The sequence below is a fragment of the Branchiostoma lanceolatum genome, chromosome 1 (assembly GCF_035083965.1).
Source record: "Branchiostoma lanceolatum isolate klBraLanc5 chromosome 1, klBraLanc5.hap2, whole genome shotgun sequence".
NCBI lineage: Eukaryota > Metazoa > Chordata > Leptocardii > Amphioxiformes > Branchiostomatidae > Branchiostoma > Branchiostoma lanceolatum.
The window spans coordinates 8,155,850-8,172,116 of NC_089722.1; the positions used below are offsets into that span (position 1 = coordinate 8,155,850).

Below are 16,267 nucleotides of genomic sequence, written 5' to 3' on the forward strand. Positions count from 1 at the left end.
GGAAACTAGAATGTTCCAATTGGCTGTCCTAAGCTCTTTTTCTTGGATCCCTCCTTCCAAAATAGGTTGGAAATATCATTCTCTCTCAGCAGCTGTCAGACTATCTTGATTAGTTGGGCTGATGAACCTCAAAGTTATATGTTGCAACTGTGCATGGGTAATATAGTCTTAACCAGTAAGATTTACTTCAGGATTTGCCAGGATCCAGAAAAGTTTGGACTGCAATCCCTGCCAGAACATGTTCAGACAGATTTTGTGGGGGATGGCAGAAGCTGTTGGCATTGCAGCTTAGTACTGATGTAGTTCACCTTCCCCCTACATACCCCCCCCAGTGTGCCCCTGACACTGCCTTCACACATTGTCACACCTGTCCCTGTTAAATTGGTTCAAGGTTAAAAAGGTCCTACGCATTGCCACTGGGCATGTCCTTGGCTCTATTTTCAACAAAGTTTGAGCTAATCTTGTGCTGCATCGACTTTTATACTGGCTTTTAATTGTGAAGGTATCCGGAGCATTTTCTGCCATTTGTTGATTACCATCAAAGAGTTGACGCAAAAGCTAAAGGTTAGCTGTGTCAGTGCCTACTGGCTATGTCGGGTACCATATGTCAGTGGTTATCAGGTGTAAGAATCACCTATCCAGTTTGGTCGGGAAGCCGATAAAGCATAACGTTAAGAGCCTAAGCTTTCAAAATGAAAATCTGCAGCAATTTGAAATCATAGATGTGGAGATTCGACTTAAAAGTAGTGAACATACATCTTTGTGTTGAACATTCAATTGGAAATGGAAAGGGTAGATGGGTCTTATGATTACACTACAGATGACTATCGGAACTTTTCCGTCCATGCGGTTGAGCCCATGGCTGAGCCGGGTACTAAGCTGTTCCTCTCATTAGCATAGGCAACATACCTCGCTGCCCGAAGGGAAATTCAGAATGTTGTGTGATTGTTACCATGACTTGTTCATTGTATGTACAGGATTCGTGTTTGGTTTTTGTCCTGCCATCTGTTGTGACCGCAAGAACTGTCATTGCCACCTACATTGTATATCATGGCTTGCTATGTTGTGTTGTTGTTTTTGTTGTTAGAGTGCAACCTTACTGTTTCAAGGTCAATGTGGTCTCTTCCAAACTGGGTCAGATTCTTTTGACATCCCATCACAAGTCTGGAATTAGAATTAGACTTCCTGTTCTATGTTACTGTCTTTCAAAGGACAGGAAAATAAGGAAAGCATCTCGACCTTCAGGGTCTGCCTTCTTTTCCACCAAGGATTGCTGACTTCAAAAGTAGTGCATTCTTTTGTACTAAGCTCACCTCTGACATAGTCCATTCTGCTCTTACAAGCCATGTTTCATAATAGATCTAGAACAGTTCTTTTTTCTGGAACATCAGTCGCAGTACAAGGCTCAGTCAGCAGCTCTGTGTTATCAAAACTTCTTTGACTAAATTAAGCTAACCACTTCAAATTCCTAAGCCATCTCCCTCAGGCACTTGTTAGCTTTGTCTGACTTACAGTATGTTTGGACTCATCACAGCGCAAGTTTGAAAAGTTCCATATGTGAGCGCTGGTCAGCCCTTCGGATGCTGTGATCTTGATTACTGGCAAGAAAGAGTAAGGATGTGGGTGATGTCTTGGATCTCCCAGTGCGTGTTGTACTCTTGGTACACTTAATAGACAATATGTCAGTGTAGCTCAGTGTGGATAACAAGTTTTCTGTATCAGTGTATGAGTTTGGAAGTCCTGTCTATTTCAAGAGAATCAAAGTTGAAAGAAACCGAGTCAAAGAGACACACATAAGTTTGAAAGCCAAATCATGATCAGTTCTTGATTCAGTCTATCTGCAGCATGACCCCCCAAAGGATTTGGAAGTCTATTTCTGCTCACCAATCACAGAGCTTGATTTTGGAATGCACCATTTCATCTGAAGTAGAGGGACAGGCTACTTGATCAGAATTGATGGTATTTTGACTCAGGTATTTGTTCAAAGGTTTACACCTGCCATGGTGGTTCAGTTAATTCTCTCGAGTGTTTGTTAAAACCAAGTTAAAACCAACACAGATTGTTGATGTACTAAAAGTCTTCCATTGTAAAGCTAATGACCGTTTCAAGTTTAGCTTTGTTTGAGAGTACACAGTACATTTGTACTTTATTATGCCAAGCATTATCTAAACCAAACATTACCTGACCTGTACTATCGGAACATCTGGACCCTAATATTGTTGAACATGGTACAAGCGTCAGGGAACACTAAAAACAGTATTTCATTCAATATGCCACCAGTCTGACAGGCCTGGAGTCTGCTACAAATGCTCAAGGTCATGGGAGACATTTGGGCTCCTTGCCAGTTTCTTGTAGACTTCTTTCCAAGATTTGGAACTTGGACCTTACGTACCTAACAGTTGTTGACTACTATAAGCGAGAAAATTCAACAGAGTTCCATATTTGTTCCTGATTCGCCCACTGGTAAAATAGCGAATAAATGAAATAACTAGTTTACAGCAAACATGTCTTGCAATAACCAGATTTGTTGCCAGGCAAAGTAATATAATGGAAAAAAGATCAAACGTCTTGGAAAGCTTTTCTCAACTTTCAACTAATGATTCGAATTTTAAAGAGACTTAATGTGGACAGAATATTTAAGAGGTGTTCATGTATATAGTCTTTCAAGAGACTCAAGAATTTTGAGAAGCCAGTTTGCAAGCTGTGAAGTCTTGGACTTTGAACCTGTTCCAGACATCCCTACCAAGGTTAACATTCTAGCGGAGGTTTCTCAGATAAGACCGTAGAAAGCTGTCTATTTCCAAAGAGTTTACGTGCAAAATTCTGCACACACTGGCACATTTGGAGTACTGAAAGACTTGTGAGCATTGTGGGAGACAGTTACTCGGCATTTTGAAATAAACCAACTCTAGGGGTAGTCACCTGAGTTGTTACGTTGCCATGGTAACATGGTTTTTAGGGCTGGTGATGGGGTCATTGTCCTCACTCGAGCTGCATTTCTTAGGGGTGAATTTTTCTGAAAACATCTTACTCCTATAATGGCTTCATTTAGCCCTGTACCTTGTAATATAATTTCTGAAGGATACATTTTGAGAACATCAAAGACAGGAGTGTATGTTTTTGTCCTTTGTCCAGCCGCACTGTAGTACTCACTTTTGAATTTCATTGATAGTGTTTTCTGGACGAGTTGACTTGTTGGGGTCATTTACGTCATTTGTACACGATGTCTGACCGAGACTACAGTTCTGACACATGTTTTTGTGTGTTTAAAAGCTGCATCAATATGCCATTATACTGAGCCAACAGCTCGCACAAAAGACGTCACTCCGCCTCCTCTCAAACACGTGCAGACGCCGGGCTCAAATCTGGAACAAGCTCTTTTTTGCGATGACATCAGGGTACAGTTTACAGAGGGAGGGAGCCAACACAGTTTTACTTTTAGTCTGAAACTCAGTTTTAGACTCCAACCTTTATTTTTAACAAAGTCGTGACGCAGTTTAGGCCACCCGGAGAGTGTTTGGGAGTCACCTTCGGTCTGCAGAACCTATGTGAGTGACTGTCGTGACTCTGTTCAGTTGGAAATGATTTATCGGCGCTGTTGTCACCTTTGAAAAGGGCAGGTGTCAGGATGAAATGTTGAGGAAAACAAGTGGCTGTTCAGTTCATTCGTTTGTTGTAACCAGCAAAAGTTTAGATAACATTGACTTACTTTGATTTCAATATTTTGATTTTGGATTTGATTTCAATGATTGAACTGTTCATGTTTAAGACTGGGTAAAGATGTAAACTGATTTTAAGATACACACCTGACTTGCTCCTTCACATCTTTTCTCAGCCTGGAGCACTACTCCCTATCCCGATGTTTTTGCATTTTCTGAAGGAATTATCCAGTCAAGTATGAAGATATGACTATATATAGAAAGCAATCTCGTTTTCCCTGTGTGTATTCCGCTGGAAAATCTAGGTCATACCTGTATGGAAAACATTGCGTGTGTGTTCCGCCAACTATGAAGGCTGCTTCTTCAGACGTATTCATTACGTTTTACATCCTGAGGATGATCTCTAGTGTCAGACATGACGCCTTTGCCAGGCATGGACCTTCACTCAAGGTCAATTAGATCATGGTCATTAAAACTTGTTGATGAACAAACCATGCTCAAAACGCACTTCCAAAGAAATGACCGTATCAAGACGTTGTGGAAGTTCATAACACTAACAGGTTGTTGAATTGGATAGAGAAAGAAAATTATTCTAGGATCAGATTTTCTCTCATGATTTTCAACCAATAGTCTTGATACTACAGTAATGAGTGTTAGCCATTTAAGTAATCTTTTATTTCAAATTGTAAACTGTCACTTTAAGACATAATAAATGAAAACCATGTGCAGCATTTTTGTAAATTGTCTAACAAGATTCTTCAGAATCCTACTGAAGATTTAAAGGTCAACTGTATGACCATGGCTGGTCACTGAACTCGTATCAACAGAGTTCATTGACACCAGGTTTGCTTCCGGTGGGATGAGATGGATTTCACGTCACAGTTGTCTTTATGGCAAAATAATTACTGTTTTTACAAATTTGTTGTTGTCGTAAACGAGCACACTGCCCCTGGGCCGATGTGAGTCATGGGAAGGATGTTTCGTTTTGTAGTTGTCTATCATTTACCACAGTAATTGGTTTGTTTATTGTACGACTCTGTCATAGTTTGTTTGGATTACATAGATGCACTTTACCAGGTGAACCAGCTATGAGAGACAGATCTAAATATGTTGTAGGAGCCTGGTGTAGATGAAACTAGAGAGGATCGTAGCTTATGAGCCGCAGGAGCTATCACAAAATGACACATTCCTTCCCCTAGCAACATGTTGACTCAAAAGCTAAAGGAAGAAAAGTCCAGGTCTGTTATCTCGCTGGAGGATTACCTCTCTGTCTGGGGTGGAATGTGAAATGAGTTGGCCTAAATTTTACTGGAAATGTTATCATAAGCTTCTGGTCTTGTTTCAGCCAGTGCCACAGAATTTGAATCCACCCATTAAAACATTGAAATTCAGATGAAAATTCCTTTCAAGTCTTACCTGACAGTTTTGAGATTTAATGTAAAAGACCTGAATTTGCTGATATGAGTTACTGTACTAATACCTTCAGTTGAAACACAGTAGAACGGAGACAAGAGACCATAGATACTCAGCGGACCCTGCCCCACCCCCTCCGAATGTATCATGTGCAGACGAATTCAAAATATGTGGATTCCTTCTTATGAATCGCCAAGATCACATTTCTGGGCAAGTTTCAGGAAGAGTGAATAAGGAATGAATCACCTGTAACCCTAACCTCTTGACTCGCAGTGAAGAAAAGAAGTAAAAAAAGAAAGAATGACTTAATTATATTAGGATTACCCAGGAAGTTAGGGCCACTAGCAAATCTTATACTATAGCTTTGTGACCTGGAAAAATTAGTAATTAAAAAGTGGGACTCCACCCTTTCCCCTGCAGGTGTTTCTTACACCTTAGTGATGAGTGTTGAAATAGGAGAGTAGAAGAAGCCAGTTACAGGTGCTATGTAAACTGCCAGATTATTTGCAGACGGCTCAGATTCTTGCTATCTGCCGTACGTGCAACTTCACACCTTAAGGAAAACTCATCATATAGTTGAGTCAGACAGGTATTTGCCCCAAGAATTAGAAAGTATTGACACATATCTTTTCATTGAGTAAGAAATGTCAGAAATTCTGTAAAAGGGGTTCAAGAATCTGGGAGGAAAATGAAATTACAGGATATTACAGTGCGAGATTGCCAGGAAGTGTCCTATACATTTACCTGTGGAATGTCACTGACTTAGAACTGTAACAGGAAGTCATCATCCGAGGATCTCTACAGACCAGGTGAGAGGAAGGAAGGAATATCGTTACAATTGTTGCCAGGAAGTTGAACACTGTTTCAGATGTTGGCTAACTGAGTGGAAAATTAAGGCCCGTCGAAAGGCGTGGAGTCAGAAATTGTTTGAATAATCCGGAATGGGTCAATATTAGTGTCCGGAAGTCCGATGTTTGAAGGGATATTAGAAATAACAAAAGTTTGGATAAACAGAATGAACAATTCCAACTAGGCATTAACATCTGTCCAGTAGAAATTGGTTTGACAGGCAAATTGATGAAAACTGAGCCATCAAAAGTGTGTCAAGTGTTCTCATTGGTCAGAAGTGCTGTGAAAGTCCACTTCCAGTGTGGAAACTGCTGCAAAACAAACTATATTCTAAGCAGCTGTCCCATGGGTGAAAGGAAGGGGACTTAGCATGTACAAACGCTTCCGACCCCACGGTGACTGCATGTCCGCTATGCGTACCAAATCACTGGTTGTTCTTTGTACCACCTCCTGTCAGGTATATGCTAATGAGCTGGGGTTGGGTCTTTATTTACATTTGCCTGCCCCGGAGTGCTGGACGGGTTAGTCATAGGGGAGGAGTGACAAAGTGCAGCGTGCGAGTCACCGGGGAGGCGCCCGCACTTCTGATCCGGGCCGTGGAAGGGACAGACCTGATTTTGTCTTGTCCTGGAACTAACCTGCAGATGAAATATACATGGGAGTTATGGTGAGTGGAACTGTGTTTCACATTGGCTGAGAGCTTTCTGTAACTCGTGCCGACAGAAGGGTGTATTGGGGGAGGCATTGCTTTAGGGCTATGGTAGCGATATCTGCTGTGCACAAGGGATAGCTGACAGTTGACGGGAGTCGGAGGGAACTTCTTTTTCACATGGGGGCTTGCTTAGTTACTTGCTAACATAATGCTGTCATGAATGGGTGGACTTTGTTGGTAGTTATGAAGAGGAAAGTGGTCTTTGTGTGGTTAGTACCTTTCTGTGGCCTGTTTTTCCAGTACGCCAAGTGTTTGTGCTGACAGTGTTGTACACTACGGTTTATGACGGCATGTCCCAATTTCTATCATGCGTGCAAAGTTGGTTATGTTGACCTTCTTTTTTTACAACCGAAGTCAACTATGGAGCTGTCGTGAAACCCACTGCTGTTTATGATGCATGATCACATATTAGACAGAACACCTGTTAACTGTAGTAAGGGACTTCTTTCCAAAAAATGTGTTTGCGCTGGTATTATCACAATACATGTACAAGTGTATGGTGACAACTATAGTATCCTTTTACATGGGAGCATAAGAGATTATTGAGAGAATTTGAGTTTTAGCCATTTCAGAATTTGTTTGGCATGCTTGGGAACACATGTTTAAAGGGGATCAGAAATATTCACAAAGGATGACCCGTGTGGCTTTCCATGTTTGAATTGTGGAGGAGAATTTTTGTACTACCAACATTTTTGTTTGCACTTAGTACAGAGCGGGGTGTCCTGTTGTATGTAAGCCAGTGACAGTTCTTGATATGTGGTAGCAAGGATCCCATTAATTACTTTCATTATCACACCGGAAGTGGGAAGAATGATGGATAATTAAACTGAGCCATCATTTGATGACTTAAAACTACCTGATTGTCCGTTACAAATGGCTGACTTGTTATGCTTCCACATCGTTAGTAAAACTTGGCAAAATTTTTCTATCGACAATGTTCCAAACAGTTTACAGTCTGGAAAACTGAAAGGCTATGACTGTGAGAACCAAACAAACTCAAGAATGTCAAGTTCTGGCTTTTCCTGTGACGTAGTCAACGAGAGGGAACTTCCTGTATTGCGATGTGACGCAATATATTTATACCTCAACAATTGAATGGGAACATTGTGGTTTAAAAACTTTTACTTTTCACTCAAAAAAGTCATTAACGATGATAAACTTTCAAAAATAATTGAGAATACCAATACTTTTGCTAAAAAATTCAGTATTATGCATATTTGTATGACAAACAGAAGCATAATGTCTGGTGTGTAGAGTGTGCGCAAATGTCTTTGAACGTGCTGAAGAACGCAAACACAGGAAACCATGTGGAAACCTCTTGCAGAGTGGGTTGGGCATTTGTTTGTTCACCTTTTCAAAGCTGGGTAGGTACCAGACAAGAGTGTTAGGGCACGTGCGGAATGCCACACAATGACACGAACAACAACAAAATCCAGGAATTTCAACCTAATCACGCATACAAAGAAGTAAGGAAATGAACTAGAACTCAGGATGTTATGGTTGTGTTGGTTGTGATGGTGCAATGTGCACTAGTACTGCATCGTTGGTTAACCACTAAAAAAATGGCTGTGTTCCAGTGGTTCTTTGGTGTCAACAGCGAGAATTGTGGGGCACGACTCACAAGGAAAAGAATTATGGGTGCGGAAAAGCAGCACCTGTGCAGTTCTTAAAGACACTATACTACACATGAACTTTTGCTTACTTGGCAGAGTCACTGACATTCCAAATTTGTTAACACAGCAGGGAATTGTAGCACATTTATTAACTTTTGATGTGTCATAAGTAGTCTTGACACTTTTTCATCAGCCCTTAAGAATGGAAAAAAATGAACTGTATAGCTCTTTATGAAGATGGATATCGTTCCAAATAGCTAGTAAGTTTTCCCATCATTTGTATTATTTGTTGTGTCAGGAAGTGTTATGAGCTTGTTGAGCAGTCACGGCAGCTGCTTTTCTTCTGCCTCTAAAAATGTACGACTGGGAGATTAGAGGCTCAAACTGGAGCCAACTATTGACTGGGTCAAGCCAATATCTTGAGTTTCAGCTCTTGTTCTGAAGAAAGAGATAATAGAAGGCAAGGGGGGAAAACTGGAGAAGCATTCGTTGGTACTATTTAGATTCCTTACCTGAATGAGCACCATTGAAAAAACTTTTGCTTTGTCAACCTCCATCGTTTAAAAAAAAGATTTCTGACTGATCCAGAATTTATGAAATGGACCAGCCTTTGAAAGTTAAGATATCAGTTTGAAAAGACAAGTCTGACGGCACAAGGTGGGTTTTTAGAAAGTCCCCTCTGTGGGCCCGGGCACGTGCAGGCCCACAATGATTCACTGGGAAGACTCCTGCCCGGAGGAACTTCCTTCTCTATTATGGTAATTCTGCCACAAATTCAAGGCTTTCTGTCAGTGCCCTGTGATTGGCGGAGCCTCCGTAGGAAGTCCCCCCCTGAAAGGTTATCGCTGCTCCAATCACTGCGCATGGCTCAGCCGCAGGAGAAGTAAACCGAGCCTTAGTCCAGTTGAGCTGTGCGCTTCCCTCTGGCCGGACCTGTCAGTATACATGTCCTTGCAAACATGAGGCTCTTGGAGAAAATGGACGTACAACACAGACGGGTAGGTTTTTTATATCCTGTTGATTCCCAAGTTCTGTTTTAGAAGATTGAAAAATGTTTCATAGGCTACAAATTTGTACTTTTTTGCACAGCTTGTAGTTGCATTACTGGTTTTAGTGGTGGCTAAATATAACACATATCTCTGTAACAGATCTTGAAAGTTATAATGAAGAAGTATTAGGCCTAAGTGGAAAGTCTGAGCCGGCATGCTAAGTCCTCACTAGGAGGGTTTGATCCCAGGCTGTGCCGTCAGTGCTGCTGTGTGCCAGCTTCTAATGTGATAGAAGGCTGTTTCATTTGGCCGCTTTCACAAGTTCAGGGTCATGTGCAAAAGACCTCCCAACCATTCTCAGTCCCCCAGATGTCTGCAGAGCCACGGTTAGTTCAGCTACTTGAGAGTGACAGAGGACAGAAGCTTTTTATCAAAATGGACTGGGCAGAAGTTGATGTCATTTAGCTGTGAATTCTGTTTCAAAGGGAGAAATTAATGTAGAACTTTTTCTGAGAACAGAAGACTTTAAATCAAGCATAACACAAATAAAGTTAGTAAACAGGAACATTTTATTGACTTCCTGCCAGCAAATGATACAATTTCTGGGAAATTTGTTCCAAATATAAAGTGGTACATGTTATCCTGCCATTACTTATGATTACTTCTGCTTTGTTTACAAATTCTGATAGAGAAATATCCAACACGTCATAAGTCAACGTCACTTAACAATGTTCCTGCCAAGGTTGAGGGAAGGTAGTGGTTTAGGATATTTGTTAGTATATTTCCTCTGCTGTATATATTACCGGACATGTCGGTCAGATTATGCTTTGAATTCCTTATTTTGGAAGAACCAAGTAACAGTACATAGCTAGAAACAAGTGCCAACTAGTTTGTTGACTAACTGCCATACTGTCTGACAGAGAAGAACTTTGTAGGCCGGTGCTTCAAGTTCCAGTGTACCTGTCATCTAAAAGGAATAAAATCTCAAGGCCTGACTGATATTGTTTTGATAGCCTTGAAGGAGGTTAGAGGGTGTCCTGATTATTCACCTTGAGGTGACAGAGTAGTGTCACTATGTACGTCATCCCTCCTTGAATGCTTTACCCATATGGTACGAATACTGAAGCTTACAGACATGTGTTTGCATTTTGGTTCCTTTTCATTTCAATTACCAAGGCTGTTAGCTTGTGTTAGTGGGAAGGCAGACTTGGCATTGAGTTACGTTAAAAATACTAACTACTGTCATCGTATTGTAAGAAATGAGGCAACCAGTACTTGCTTTATGTCTGTATGAGGAAGCAGACAGGTTTTGAGGAAGTTTTGTCCACAATTGTGCTTTTATTCTTCAAAATTGTGGGCAGATGTGTGTGTGAATATAATTGCACGCCATGCCTTACAGTAAGCTTGGGTTGATCGATTGGGGCACACGACAACTGGGGTAATTAAGTTTTGTCCCTAAGATGCCCAGGGGGGGACTGGATATCTAACATACCTCCAACTCGGACCAGTCCTACTCAAGTTTCAAATTATGATTATTCTGCCCCCTTTATTGACCCAGTTCGATATACATCTCAGTTTGAGCGCTGGTGATAGACACATGAAGTCAAACCTCACAAGAGTTGACATTGTTTCTGTGACATATCTCTGGTCTGATCAGATCAGTAACATTTGGATGCACATGCTGACGTATGAATCTATCAATCAAACTGTGATTACGCAATTACCTGTGGTTAAGCCAGTTAAAGAATGAGAAATCTTCACCTTTGACAGCGAGCACGGCAATGTAAAGGCCAGGAAAGGTGATTTATTCTTCGGCGTGTTGCCAAAAAACTTTTTTGAATGATCAGCCACATTTTTAGCATTCAAATGGCTCAGGTAAGCTAGAAATACAGGTGTTCAATCGTGACTGGGAAAGTGAAAGGTATGCCTACATTATTTGTCTTTTTTTATTTATCAAAGTGGTACGTGTGATTGATATTCTTTGCATACAAAAGATTGAGGAAGACAGGACATTTTCTCTAGCTGTACAAGTAATACATTTACTTCCAATATACTAGTAATAAGGTAATTCCGATATATCTACCAACTATTCGTAAACATCAAATATCAGCCAATATATTGCAAAACATGATACCAGTTGCACTTTGTTCGTAATCAACAAACTGGCCCACCCCAAGTTTGCCTAAGGTGAAATGTCATGAGATGGCAAAGTTCGTCCCATTGTTTTCTGCATCAAGGTCTTGAAGCTTCTTCAATCTCAAGAGTATAGAAAACAAACATGGCAAGAGAAAGAACTCTCACTGCATGGAATTTTCATAATTGGATCCCATTACCCCTCCCTTCCTGGCTACGAAATATACCACTTCCGAAACTTTCATACAAGGTCTTCAATTAGTGGTTTGTTGATGAGCAACCTTCATGGTCAAATTCTGTCTTCAGGTTTCACTCAGAATGTTCCTAAAACCCCTTTCCAGCCCTCCTAAAAGGCATCTCACCAAACAAATTTCACAATGTAAAAGTGCTGGTCTTTTACTTGACCACCTGCAGCCAAGACACCGCCTTCTAATCCATGTTGTAAGAGGCAGTCCTTATACAACTCAATGTCTTGTGCAGGCATGTATTAAGACATACCTGTATACCTTGGTAACCTGGAAAAGGGACTGTTGTGCAGTTTGTAATGGCAGGTTTCTGTGTGTAATTGAAGGTTTTTGCGTACTTCAGTGTGGTTGATCCACTCTTTATGTTGTTAAAAGCCGGTCTGAAAGAGAATCCTGTAGTCGTCCACTTGTTGATCAATAAGTAAAGAGGGTCATTCCTGTGCACAGAATCAGGTGTGTTTGGCAAGGAAACAAAGAAACAGCTGACATGTAAAATACCACTTAAAGGAAAACACAGGGCATCGCCAGTTCGGAAGTCGTACGTGCCAACCTTCATGTTCAAGCTCATCTGTTTGTTCTGGAGTCCAACATTCCAGCGGTAAAACTTAGGTATCAAAGTGATTGTTATCATTAAGAATATTTCTTATTTAATGATCTATATACCCTGTTTGAAAAATTTGATGGCTTTGATAGTACATGTACAAACTAAAAAAATTGTTAGCCTACAATGTAGTTCTATAGCTATCTTTGCATTCCTAAGGTTTTCCCCTTAGTACAATTTTGCAATGTTATTTCTAGTGGATGGCCCATGTTATGCATATAAGAAAATACCTACTTAGGGTAGCACAAGCTCTTATGCAATCCTGTTCCAGTTGAATGAACCATTGACTTGACCTTTGGCCAGCCTGTCTTACCTAATTTGCCTCTGCATGTGAGGAGGAGAATCTGGTTATCTCAGTGGGGGGACCTGCCCTAATCAGTTCACTGTCAGTGTAAACATTCTAACTTAAACACTAAGGTGAAAACTTTACGCTAAACTGTTGAGGGTTTTTTATTAGAAGATCAGTATTTGCAGGGTCAGTTGATGGTCTAGTATAAGTAAGTTTTATGCATCAATGTCAAAACTTTTTGACCAAGGAAATAGGGATACAGGTGAGATAGATATAGGATTGATTGAGCCCTGTTGGATGTACATTAAAATGGTGGCCTCCATCTAGGCTGTCGTGTTACCTTGAAAAGTATTTTGAGAAGCAGTTACAGTTAAACAGGTCAATGAGCGCTTAAGTATTAGCATTACATGTGAGAGTGTGTTTGCTAACTAAAGGTTATGACCAGATGATTACATTGTATAGGTTAGTATTTGTTTTGCTAAGATATGAAGTATTTTCCCCTTGGACTACGTGCAGGGTCGCATGTGACAGAACAGATCTTTTGCTTCAGGCTGTCACTTCAGAATTTAGCTGTGTCCTTACCTGTCACTTTAGCGTCCGCTGGTAGACAGGGAAGGTGGCAGATCAGACAGCTCCAAAGATAGGAGAGTAAGGAAGTCTTATAAGAACTGTCTGAGGTCCAGATCACTAGCAGTGTGAGAGGTGTTACTGTAACATCAGCATAGGGCAGCAGCAAGGAGAAGCACGATGTGTAAGTTTCAGTGGGACGGTCCTACAATCACTAAGGTATGAAATTCGGCTTGTGTGATGATACATGTAGTGCCTTGCCACCCATGTACTTCGCGTGCTTTGAAAGGAACAGTATTTGTCGTGTCCCTACAGATTTTCTCTTAGTATGTTCCACATGGGTATAAGAAAGAGTATGAGCAGGAGGTTTTTGGTCACCATCGGGTACATATTAACGGAGGTCAGTCACCTCTAAATTCCGGTTGGTGGTTTATCGTGCAACATTGTTACAAATTCCTGCTGATGAGTCTGCCGACAGAGTGGAGCCTGTGGTCAGGCTACGGCCCGGACACTGCTCCAGGCCAGCAGACTCCCTGTCTCTGTGCTTCCTCTGCATGCAGGGGAAGTTGGTGGTATTCCATGATAGACCAGATAAAATTCTGAAATATGCGTGGATGTGCCGTAGACAACACTTCTGCTAACCTTCTCGGAACAACCTTCCCAGTTGGAATCTCACAACTTTTTTGTTTGAAAACTTTAGCAAGGGCAGTCTGTTTTATGGTGAAAGCTCCGGGAATTGTGAATTAAATTGTGCTGTCAGAAAACAGATAACTGAAAACTTTTGCCAAGAATAACATGTTTTGTGTGTTAGAGGAAGCCTCTACCATAACATAGCCTGAAGGAAAACAAAATGTGCTTTCTGCACATGGTTAGTATTCTCTTTCATGCCCGTGTCTGCAGGTGTGAAGCCTGTGTTCAAATTTGTGTTTATTGGTGTTGTAAGTAGGTACCTTGTCCCACAGTACAATACATGTCGTATCTGCGGTGAAAAACAGTTCAAAGGTGCAGGTGTTGAAGTTAAACGGTCCACTTTACGAATGTGCACTGTTTATTGGTGTGTTGTTTTCAGCGATTCCTTTGTCCCTTCTCACGCAAACAGTGGTACGGCCCGTGCCGGCATGTTTTGTATACAGGCGGGTTGAGGATGTCACTGCCCTCACCTGCTGCATTTTTGCCTCTTCATTAGGCACAAAAATGTTGTTTTTTCCTTGTTATGATTAGAGCTTGTTATCTGCTTGTTTCTTTTGTATACAGTTGTTTCATTATTTTTGGTGAATGCAAATGTTTTACCCATCTTGCGGAGTCACATTGTGAGAGCATTACTGACAAAGGCTTTGTTCTAAGCAGGTGCATCTGTGTTTAGTTGTTGTATAAGAAATATCCAAAACACACTCTTTACTTCCATATTTCATTCAAGCTGAACGTGGCTGGCTTGAAAAGCTTCTAGAACACATTCTTGTAGTGTGAAATTTGTACGGGACTTTTGAAAAAAAAACAAAAAAACTTTCACGTGTTAACAGAGTTGTGTGTCTTGTGTTTCTACAGAAGCCCAGATCTCGCCTGATGCGGCGTAAGTCGGCTCCGGCTCATGTTATCCAGGGGCACCTTACAGGAGGAGGCCGCAAAATCTCCTCCTCAGGATCCCTACTTAGCCCCTCCAGCCTTCCCAGCAGCGGCAGGGTCTCTCCTGTGGAAACCAGCCCCGTGTCCAGACAGAGACTGGGAACCAACAACAATGCCATCAACAGGCAGTACATCATGGAGGGCCCTGTCCAGCTCACACAGGCTCTACAGACACAGGACAGATATCTCTTCCTCTTCAGCGACATTGTGCTGGTGGCAAAGCCAAAGTAAGTGTCAGTGTTCTGTATCCAACTGTATCATTGTTGGCAAGCTAGGAGAGCTCCTAGCAGAATATAACAGAACTGCAGCCTATGAATGTGTACTTTGCACCTGTGACTATTATGTACTTAGTACAATGTACTACGTAATGCTGTGCTGGTGTTCTTTGAATGAAAGAATAGTGGAATGAACATTGAAATTTGCAAAATGATGAAACTGCTTTTTGTGCTTCTTTGTTAAGAAAGAGCCTGTTAGAAATGTTTGGATAAAAACAGTGATATTTTTATGGAGGTATTCATGAAATTTGGGAAAAGTATTTACAGCAGTGCCTGATGTTTTATTGATAGTGCTAAAAAGATATAAACTCTTCTTGAATCCTCACCGCCTGCCTTTTTGTGTATGTTGATTAATTACTCCTTTAGAAATTTATAATTTTTGTCCTCTTCACTTTTTTGGCAAAAAAGAATCCCTTAGAAAATATCACTAGTAAAGTGACTTGAACTTTTGAAATAAAATCTTCTTAAAAAAACATAAAGAGGGGAAAACATCTAAAGTAACAACGCTGTCTTTGTTTGTGGTTCCAGGTCAGCAAACACATTTAAACTGAAGCACAGAGTACGTCTCAGCGAGATGTGGCTCGCCACGTGCCTCGATGAGGTCTGCGAAACGACAAAAACGTTAGACAAGTCTTTTGTCATCGGATGGCCGACGACGAATACCGTGGCAACCTTCAGCACGCCTGAGCTGAAAGAACTCTGGTGGGACGCCTTGATGAAGTAAGTACAATTCCTTGAAGCAGATAAATGGTTGTATGTTTGACGTCAAGCTACCGGAAGACATTGATTAAAGTGACAGTTGAAGGATATTGTTTGATACCCCTGACACAAAGGCTGATCAGACACCCTGTAGATGTAAGGACAGATAACAGTCTGTGATGTCACTGATGCAAAACATTACCGCTAACCTTGCCTGAATTTGGGGACAAAATATAAGAATGAGGACAAAAAATCTGAAGTGCAGAGAAGTGTCCCTATAACTAGAGCTTTATTTGTTAAGAGAGACCATGGCATAAAAATGCCTTTACCGTGACTATAAATTGAAGGAATTCCACATGAATAAGCAATAATATCTTGATTAGTATTTTACAAGTTACCTGTCAGAATGTTTGTCTAGTTTAGTTGGCCACTGCACACTCTTGAAGATAGTGTTTCAACCCAGTTGTGTACTGTAGAATGGTTGTAGTGGCTATGTAATGATGTATATATGATGTCAGTTCGCCAAAAAGTTAAATCTTACAAGAGGAGGTGGGTATAATGATTTTTATCTGTTATGTTGCTAGAAAAACATGTTTTTCT

The 16,267-nt window shown here is 40.9% G+C and overlaps 1 protein-coding gene across 11 annotated transcripts in view; it reads left to right on the top strand.

Annotated features, from left to right (window-relative positions):
* The window catches only part of LOC136431977 (uncharacterized), a 116,981-nt gene that overhangs the window by 93,134 nt on the left and 7,580 nt on the right, over positions 1-16,267 (top strand). For 8 of the 11 annotated variants that reach the window (XM_066422997.1, XM_066422989.1, XM_066423005.1 and 5 more), the window contains 2 exons: positions 14,616-14,920; positions 15,497-15,688. In XM_066422997.1, coding sequence (XP_066279094.1) covers positions 14,616-14,920; positions 15,497-15,688 — 497 coding nt within the window. Of the gene's footprint in view, positions 1-6,441; positions 6,589-9,166; positions 9,245-13,126; positions 13,290-14,615; positions 14,921-15,496; positions 15,689-16,267 lie in introns of those variants that run through there. The other 3 variants (XM_066423065.1, XM_066423051.1, XM_066423058.1) reach the window with 3 other exon arrangements.